This window comes from Rhinoderma darwinii, chromosome 3 (assembly GCF_050947455.1).
Source record: "Rhinoderma darwinii isolate aRhiDar2 chromosome 3, aRhiDar2.hap1, whole genome shotgun sequence".
NCBI lineage: Eukaryota > Metazoa > Chordata > Amphibia > Anura > Rhinodermatidae > Rhinoderma > Rhinoderma darwinii.
The window spans coordinates 427751506-427761881 of record NC_134689.1 but is presented as its reverse complement, the minus strand read 5'-3'; the positions used below and the strand labels follow the sequence as shown (position 1 = coordinate 427761881).

General features: G+C 43.1%; 1 protein-coding gene across 1 annotated transcript; it reads left to right on the top strand.

The window, feature by feature from the left end:
- Positions 1-3957: 3957 nt before the first annotated feature.
- On the top strand, positions 3958-4902 carry LOC142750724 (olfactory receptor 5G9-like). The gene has a single exon (XM_075859709.1). It carries the CDS (start codon positions 3967-3969, stop codon positions 4900-4902), a length of 936 nt encoding a protein of 311 aa, XP_075715824.1. The 5' UTR covers positions 3958-3966.
- The last annotated feature ends 5474 nt before the right edge of the window (positions 4903-10376 follow it).

The following is a 10376-nucleotide window of genomic DNA, read 5'->3' as shown; positions in this document are numbered from 1 at the left end:
TTTTTGCGTCCGCAAAAACGCCACGCTCGTGTGAATCCAGCTTAAGAGTACTGAGGTTTACAGGCATTACCCAATTACTGCAGCTTACTATTATGGTTCATGCAGTGAAGGGGTTGAATAAAACTTCACCTTAAGATTTCCATATTAATATCCATGGCTGTCACCATATGGTAAAACTCATCTTATGTGTTATAGACTAGAAGCCCTAAGTCCTAGGTCTGCCTAGTGCCACCAAAATGCTATGATTCGTCAAGGCATGGACTTCACAAAACCTCTGAAGGTGTCCTAAGGTAACTGGCACTAAGAAGTTAGCAGCAGATCCTTTATGTCCTGTAAGTTGTGAGGTGCGGCCTCCATGGATCGGACTTCTTTTTCAAACATATCCCTCAGATGCTTAATTGGATTGAGATGTAGGGAATTGGGAGGCTAAGTCAACACCATGAACTCTCTGTCATGTTTGTCAAACCATCCCTGAACAAGTTTTGCAGTGTAGCAGAGCGTATTATCCTGCTGAAAGGATCGGATAGGTAGGTGGTACATGTCAATGTTTCATCCTTATGAATACCAGAACCCAAGGTTTCGAAGAACAACATTGCTCAGCGCATCACACTGTCTCTGCCGTCTTGCCTTTTCCCCATATGTTATTATGGTGCCATCTTTTCCTCAGGTAAGCGACACACATGCAACCGGCCACACATGCACCCAGCCACCTTCTTTAATTGCTCCAAGGTCCAGTTCTGATGCTAACGTGCCCATTGTGGGTGCTTTTGTCAGTGGACAAGCATCAGCATGGGCACCCATGGGTTTAACTACTCCATACATAGCAAGCTGCGATGATCTGCATGTTCTTGCACTTTCTATCATAGACATACCCCCAGACAAAGGCTTCCGCCGAAACATGCGTTGGTGTGTGACGCCAGACAGCCGGACACTGTGCAATGGGTAAGACTCTTATTTGGTATTCAGGATATGTTGTATTTTGTCAAAACCACAAACACACTACACTGACACACATTTATCGCACACCTTTGAGCACTTAGTCCGCCACTCCCCTCAAGACTAGTGGGAGGGGCTATCACTATTTAATGCACACTCCTTCTGCAGCATTCTTTGACCCGTCTGCGTCCTGATGGGAACGGGTTTTCACCCACCCACCCACCTACCTAGTGAGTATGGCCTTTTTTGTGGTTTTGATATTTATGTCCCATTTTTTCTGTTTGTGTTTTTAAATTAGGAACGAAAAGTTCTGGTTAGGGACTCGCAAGGCACTGGGGACCCTTGACGTTGGGTTGCGAGCTTTGCGTATTTTGGCCAAAATAACAACTAATACCCCATGTTTCATGGATATTTCTTACTACGTATACTACACTTTTTTCAGGACGCAGCCGGGTCTTATATGCTGGGAGGGCATGATGTGCTGGCGTTTGGTTTGGAATGCAGAGCAGCCCGCTTTAGCTAACACTGGCGGCGTTACAAATAGGCTGTTATTCGGCATGATATGCCATGCCTGACGACCAGCACATTATCCCTCCACGTATTACACATAGTACTGACACCCCATGTACTATTCACAGCACTGACCCCTATTCATCACATTTATTTTATTTATTTATTTTTATTACATTATTTCACAGTTCTGACACTTTCATACATACATATTTATTTCTTACCATCCATTCACACCCTAGCACTACACTGACACACATTTATCGCACACCTTTGAGCACTTAGTCCGCCACTCCCCTCAAGACTAGTGGGAGGGGCTATCACTATTTAATGCACACTCCTTCTGCAGCATTCTTTGACCCGTCTGCGTCCTGATGGGAACGGGTTTTCACCCACCCACCTACCTAGTGAGTATGGCCTTTTTTGTGGTTTTGATATTTATGTCCCATTTTTTCTGTTTGTATGTTGTATTTTGTACCTTTGTGTTTATGTGACTGGCATTGTCCAGCTACTTCACCTACCATACCTTGTGTTTGGTGGGTGATGGCCTGACATGTCATCATATGTTTGTGAGCTTTACCTGGGCTATCACATAAGTGACTCCCCTATCGGTATTTCAAGTAAAGCTCTTATATACATTTTGTATTTATACATCCATATCCTCGTTTCTTGCCATATATGTATTACATGCATATTATCATTTCAGACTTATGCTGTCTGGCTTCCATGTTCACACACTGTGGTCGCTATCATCTCTGTAACTTTTTTATGTAATAGCTTTTATGTATTTGTACACAATAAAATGTATACATTTTATAGTAACTAGTGGTATATTGACTCCTTTTTAGGTTATTATTATCAATGATGAGTCATTACCAATGACCACATATCGGGCCTATATGTGCCTTTCCTCCTTGCTTCCTTCTGATCATCACTGTGTTTATATTTTGATCAAGTGGAAGTGGGGGTTTATGTTTGTCCTCCTTCTAGGTTTGGACTTTCTATCATGGGCAGCATAAAAAAAAAATCAGCAATTTGTGCTACAGTGCTTCTGTGGGATTGGAGCAGACGGGCTAGCCTTTTTTCCCCATGCACATCGATAAGCCTCAACCCTCCATCCTTGGACCAGTTTGGGTCTCTACTAACCACAGCATAGCGGAAACACCCCACAAGAGCTGCCATTTTGGAGATTCTATGGTGTAGTCAAAGTGGGTCAGATACTTATGCTTGTCAAATTTTACTGCTTTCTACACATGAAGTTCAATTTTTGGCTTTTCTTTTCGTTTCCCACCGCTGATCAGGCACCATTGTTACTTCAGCTGTCAGTAGTTTTAATGTTATGGTTTATCGGTGTATAGCCAACGATGGGGAAAATTTTAAGAGATTTGAAGCTCCCTGTAAGGGTATGTGCACACAGTAGCAGGCTTTTACGTCTGAAAAGACAGACTGTTTTCAGGAGAAAACAGCTGTCTCGTTTCAGACGTAAATGCTCCTCCTCGCATTTTGCGAGGCTTCTCTGACAGCCGTAAATTTTGAGCTGTGCTTCATTGCGTTCAGTGAAGAACGACTCAAATTATGTCTGAAAGAAGTGTCCTGCACTTCTTTTGACGAGGCTGTATTTTTACGCGTCGTCGTTTGACAGCTGTCAAACGACGACGCGTAAATGACAGGTTGTCGGCACAGTACGTCGGCAAACCCATTCAAATGAATGGGCAGATGTTTGCCGACATATTGTAGCCCTATTTTCAGACGTAAAACGAGGCATTATATGCCTCTTTTACGCCTGAAAATAGGTCGTGTGAACCCAGCCTTAGACTTAGTTATGCTGAAGGAGGAAATCCACTGCCTTTATCAGAAATTCCTTAGAGGGGCTATGCATGTCTAGATGGTGGGAAACAATGTGTGGTGCCAATGATGTGTGAAGAACATGAGTTGATAGCCAACCCAGGTTATCTACCCACTCCATTCTTCCAAGAAGGTCAACACTAGCTTAGTAACTTGTATAAAGCCTGTCATATCTTGGACTATTAATGGCAGGCAATGGTCTATCAGTGGCAGGCAATGGTCAACCCAGACACCTAATCGTTCACCTAGAGAACCAATGCTTGGAATTATGGGTCTAAAGGGAAGAACTTGTGTTCAAATCAGTAAGTGGAGGGAAACTTTTTTAGATCACCTGCAGAGCTAAATCTACGCCTGGATCTCATGCACTGTTATTAATATTGTATATCCTTATATTTCAGCTTGGCCGCAGATTTCATGTACGCAGCGGAATATGAGTTCTGATCACTGGGGATCTTAAGTTAAAACCTTTAAATGTTTATGTGTTCCTTCTGCAAATCTATGTGAATTATTTTTAGTTATGTGTGGGCCACTTTATTGTATGAGAGATATTTCACATTTCTGAGATACCTCATACCAGTGGCATGAAGTGGAATTTCCCTTTTAACCAGTCAAAGTGATGACATTTTTAAGATCCTATCCATCATTCCATCTTATGTGGATCTACCCAGATGTACAATGAATAGGACATTCATAACTGAAATAGTCCTCAGAGGTTTTGGAAACCTAAAGAATTTCGAGTTCTTCTTCATCTGTATGTGTCTGCTCCTCTACATGGTAACAGTCATGGGAAACCTTATTATTATCTTGTTGGTGTCAACCAGTTATCGCCTCCGATCTCCAATGTTCTTTTTTCTCGGTCACCTCTCCTTCTCGGATATATTGGTCACTTCAAATGTTGTCCCAGTCATGGTGAGCATTACTTTGGCAGATGGTAGCAGTTTGTTCCTCACAGGTTGTATAGCTCAGTTTTTCTTTTTTGGGGCTTTGGCAACTACCGAGTGTCTTCTGCTGACAGCAATGTCCTATGACCGTTATCTCGCTATTTGTAGCCCACTGCACTACTCCACCATTATGAACCACACACTGAGTATATATCTGGTTGTGGGCTGCTGGTCTCTTGGGTTTATACTTACCCTTATACCAATATTTTTTATACAGACATTGTGGTTCTGTGGTCCCAATGTTATTGACCACTTCTTTTGTGATTTTGGACCTCTTCTAGATTTATCATGCTCCGATATTTCCATAGTAAAATATGAGGTGCTGTCTCTCTCTGGTCTCGTTACCATTATCCCCTTTGTGTTTATTGTGGTCACCTATGGTTATATCTTTGTAACCATCTTGAAGATCACCTCAGTCACTGGGAGGAAGAAGACATTTTCGACATGTAGTTCTCACTTGGCTGTTGTATGTACTTATTATGGAGCACTCTTTGCAATATATGTAGTACCCCGCAGAGGTTATTCCACGACTGTCAACAAACTGTTATCTCTTATGTATACTGTGTTTACTCCATTATTCAACCCTATTATATACGGCTTAAGAAATCAGGAAATAAAAATGGCCATGCAGAACTATTTCTTTATGTGTAGGAAAAAATGGAGGAAATGAATGAAAAGATGTACCATCACTTATTATGTATATTGTATTCATTTGTATATGTTTATATTATATGTATAAAAATCATTCAGAGCTGTATGAAACTGGAGCCTAAATAGTAAATAAAATTGTCACCCTACACAGTAGACGGGCCCAGAGCCGTAAAGAGGGGTAGGCAACTTCCTAAAGTGGGGTGGCCCAGAAATAAACCAAAAAAATAAAACTTTACATTTCTTGGCACAACCAAATAGTCTGAGCTGATGATAATGCTGTAAGTGTTGGTGGAAGATGAGCACTTTCTTTTTAGTATCCTGGAGAGGAAAAAGAGGAGCAGGAGAAGCCGGCAGACCCGGTAGAGTAACCAGCTGGCTATACATTGAGAGCTTCACATGTCAGAACGGGATGGGGGTGGAGGTGTGTAAATATTCAAAGTAATACTTAGGATAGTTAGTGAAGGGAGATGATGGGAGTGTTAAATAAATGATCACCGATGTGACAATTATCATTCTGAGCTTCACGGCCTAAGAGTGATGGTAAAGAGAGAGCAAAAGACACACAGCGCCACCTTGTGCAGGTCAATATGTTGAGTGGGTGAAGCAAGGGGGCAAATACCATGCTCACCTAGGTAGGATGTTTAAAGCGTAAGGATAAATCCACAGTGCTGCTGCCAGATCCGGATCGGTTCCCCGAAGGGACCGCTTGGTTATCGGAGAGAGAAGGAGAAAAAAATGGATCTTATGGGGGCGCTGCTACGTGGCGAGCCTGAGGAAGACGCTTGTTCAGCGTTGAAACGCGTAGCCACCCATTGAAATAAAAGATTCTTATTTATTATATTCTGGATTTCATTTCTACAAATCTCGCCACGTAGCAGCGCCCCCATAAGATCCATTTTTGTCTCCTTCTCTCTCCGATAAGAGTGATGGTAGGGAACTTTCGGAAACCCCTGCTTTGGGCATCAAGAGGGATCATTCCTTCTCTGGACAGGTCTTTTGCAACTTGCTATTTATTTTTTGTGGAGACTAAATGGACTCTGAATGAGTCCATGGAAACTGATTTACAAGTTTTGTCATTGGAAGGTACAAATATAATGAAGTTAGAGCATACCCTCCAGTTGTGTTAATCCATTCATATAGTGGAGAACTCACCATCTGGCACAACTTCATTAAATATTTCCATTGACAATTTCACTTCTTCGCTGCTCCATGTGATCACGTGTTAGCATATGCTGCCAAGTGTCTGGAGTGAATGCAGCAGAGGAAACCGGTAACACGTTGATATGCCTGTTGCTACATGAGGGTATGAGAACCGCACGTGTAGGTAATCTATTTTTTTATGGTTATTTTAAGGCCTTACAAATTAACATGCTTTCCTGTTTGTCCATTATCTTTTTTTCTCCTACTATAACCCATGAAACCGTTTTGTTGTCAACTCTCTTCGTTATATTTTTGGAACACATCATAATTAAAGGGGGAACTCACAACAAAAACTCCTGTCCATATGCCCTATTAGGGGATATAGGCGTCATAGATAGGGCACTGGCAGACTTGGCGATCAAATGGTTAAAAAGCTGAGATCAGAGACTCCTCTGCTTCCGGCCATTACAGCGGGAACTTTTCTGTCATTAGACAGGATGGCACGGGATACCCGGAATAATATAAAGGCATATCAGTTGTCACTAAGGGGTATCTAGGAGCTTGTGTTCTTTGTCTACAGTAACCAGCATTTATTACAATGGGCTTGGCTTTCAGAACTTCTCACGTGACCCCATTTACACATTGCATAGTAATTCTCTATAAGCATTCCTGGGCATGGTCACCATCAGGACCGATTTAGTTAGTTAATGCAGCAAGGCCATGTACTAGCTATATCCACGGCCAGACAGCTTGTAGAAGGTAGGTAGATGAGGAGGTCAGACAGATTTATATGCTGATAAGAAAATATAGAAGGAGCTCTTTTTCTACCGCCAAAAAGCCCTCGCCACCTTTTAGATCCCCCCCCCCCCACACAGTTCTTGGCTCAATCCCAGTCCTACGTAACTATGACCTACATTGTTATTATTAACAACTTTATGCCATATATTTTTTGCGAAAATATATTTCATGGAAAATCATAAGGAGTTGTGTCAAATCACAAACCATCCCCCAAATATAAAAGCTGGAAGATTGGAGGGGAGAGGAAACATTTTGCGTATTTTGAGCCTTGCTTCCGGCAGTAAAAAAAATAAATAAAATTTGGCATCTGCTCTGTAGATATTTCACAACTGTCGTGCTCTATGGGTGTGTTATAGTTCAAGTGGCATGGGCCGCAATTTAAAAACATGTCATAGACACAGATTTCCCATCAGAATCATGTCCTATGGTGGCCACAACGAACCCCAGTCTGACTCGGACTATAACCCTCAGGGTAAAAGTTCTTGCATTGGGTATCATTTCACATAAATATATGACACACCATCTGATTGGAGACGCTGTCCTACATCAGACGTTTGACCCGTGTTCATCATTCCATATCAATATGTGAACTTCCCAGTAGGAAAGGGACACAGCAGAATTTCTTTGCAATATCAAATACTTTATAATAGTCCAGTTCATGTTTGTGAGATGAAGTTTCTTTAACCACGTCCAGTGTTAAGGCCCTTTTACACCAGCCGATTAGTTGCCGGTGCAGCGAGCGCAGATCAACGAGACATTGTTGATCGACGCTTGGTTGCTTCTGTCACACGGAGCTATGCATCGGGACGAGCGCTCGTTACTCCGATCGCTCAACCCCATACATTATTATCATGTTGGCATCGTGTCACCCTGTTTACACACCAAGATGTGCTGGCGACAACAATAATATTTCACTTTTTAAAAACTATACGACTAGCAGAGAATCGAGTGTTTGCTTGTTCATCTGCTGACCACTGCCCTTTTTACACAGGGCAATTATCGGCAACGAGCATTATATGAACCGATAATCGACCAGTGTAAAACCCCCTTAATTTTATCAGAGGTTTTAACCAATTCCACCTGCAGTGGTAAAGAGGAGCCTAAATCCCTGTCATGTGATCCACCATATCCATAATGGACTCTCTCTTGCCTGACACTGGTGCATTATTATCAGCTCAATCATATCCTGAGAATACAACATAATCTGCAGGCTCCTGTGCCAACCAGAACAATGGGGCACTTCTTCATCTTCTACGACCAGCTCCTCAACATGAGGTTGTTGACATGTCCAGAGGTGTAGCTAGGTTCTCCTGCACCCGGCTCACAGATTCATTTTGGCGCCCCCTTCGAAACTCTTTCCCGGCATCTAACGGGAAATCTAAAACAGATTGAATAACTGAGGCTAGTGAGACTATATGGTGACATAATGAACAGCCTCCTCTTGTAGAAACTGTCACCCCCTTGTAGATAGAGCCGCACACCCACTTACAGATAGTGCCTCCCTCTCCTTGTGGATAGTGCCACACAGCCTCCCTGTAAATAGTGGCACACACCCCCTAGTAGACAGAGGCATAGCTAGGTTCTCCAGCACCCAGGGCAAAGATTCTGTTTGATTTTGATTTCAATGGTGACAGAGCCGGTGCCCGTGGTTTCTGTTTGTCTCTTTTGTGCACCGGATCCGTCGTTTTGCCGGAAGCAATAGCGTAGTCGACTACGCTATTGCTTCTGGCAAAACGACGACTGCCGAATGTCTTTCATACTTTTGTTCTCAACATGTCTGATCCTTTATTGTTTTAAGAGATGAGATCCCTCTGGCAGTAACGATTGAAAAAATGATGGAGTCGGGTGAAATAGCGTTCAGCCAACATCTATCTCATGATGTTGTCAAGCTCAAGCGTTCGTCTATTATTACTCCTATAAATAGACTGATCATTGCAAGTGCACTCTGGTGACTAGTAAATAATTCTAAAAAAATAACAAAAAGTACCAAAAAAATTATAAAATTAAATAAAAAGTGAATCCACCCAGTGAAGCTTGTAGCACTCAATATACACACACCGCTCTTTATGTCTAAACACCTATACTGTAAGGGGGGATTAACACGAGCGTGTATTGGGTCCGTGCGGGCCGCGTGGTTTTCACGCGCCACGCACAGACCAATACAAGTCTATGGGGCAGTTCAGACAGTCCGTGCTTTTTGCGCAGCGTTTGTCAGCTGCGCAAAAAGCGCGACATGCTCAATATCTCCACGTATTTCGCACATCACGCACCCATTGAAGTCAATGGGTGCGTGAAAACCATGCATGCCACACGGAAGCACTTCCGTGTGAACCGACTGAAACAGCGCACCAGCTGTCAAAAGGATGAATGTAAACAGAAAAGCACCACGTGCTTTTCTGTTTCCAAACATCCAAACGGAGTGTCTTTGAGATGAGCGAACCCGGACAACCGAACCGAACTTCACCGGGTTCGGCCGAACTCGTTTTGGCCGAACCCGGCAAAAAAATGTCCGGTACGCGACGTCAGGAGATAGTCACTGTCCAGGGTGCTGAAAGAGTTAAACTGTTTCAGCACCCTGGACAGTGACTTCCGATCCCAATATACATGAACCTGTAAAAAAAAAACGAAGTTCTGACTTACCGATAACTCCCGGCTTCTTCCTCCAGTCTGACCTCCCGGGATGACAATTCAGTCCAAGTGACAGCTCCAGCCAATCACAGGCCAAGCACAGGCTGCAGTGGCCACATGGACTGCCACTTCATGCAGGGAGGTGGGGCCCGATGTCAAGAGAGGCGCGTCACCAAGGACGCGTCACCAAGGCAACGGCCGGGAGGGAAGTTCTTGGTAAGTACGAACTTTTTCTTTTTTTTTAACAGGTTTCTCATTATTGTGTTCGGAATTCACTGTTGAGGGTGCTGAAAGAGTTACTGCCGATCAGTTAGCTCTTTCAGCACCTTGGACAGTGACGGGCGTCGACTAGCCTCATCTCTATGATGGCGGCTGCGCAAAAATCACGCAGCCGCGCATCAAACACAGATGACACACGCAGCTGTCAAGTGGTTTTTGCGCGCGCAAAGCGCCGCGTTTTTTGCGCGTGCAAAAACGCAACGTTCGTCTGAATCTGCCCTAAGACTAAACATTTAGTAATGGATATTTGGCTACAAAGGGGATGATAACCCTGTTATTACTGAAGATTATGATGACATTAGGAACAATGCTACAACTTCTGGTCAGATTACAGATAAAGATAAGAAACATAAACCCGAAAATATTGCATATCTGACCATATCTGTAGGCAATCCTACGGTCCCAATGGCCCATGCATTATTTATTTCAAAATACTCAATAACAGCTCATTATCAGCAAAAGCTCAGAAAAAGAGAGGTCTACAGATGGGTGTCTCTGGTTTGACTGTTATCCTTAGTCATGTTTCAAGGCTCTTTAATGGTTTGGACATTGAATTACAGGGTAGCTATGTATAGGTGAAGGAAAGATATTTTGCATAACAGATCAGAGACTCTCACCGGGCAAATACTGTAGCTTGATATCTGAGAA

What these genes read in the sequence shown, in the direction of transcription:
- LOC142750724 (XM_075859709.1), top strand. Translation starts at nt 3,967, where the DNA reads ATGAATAGGACATTCATAACTGAAATAGTCCTCAGAGGTTTTGGAAAC.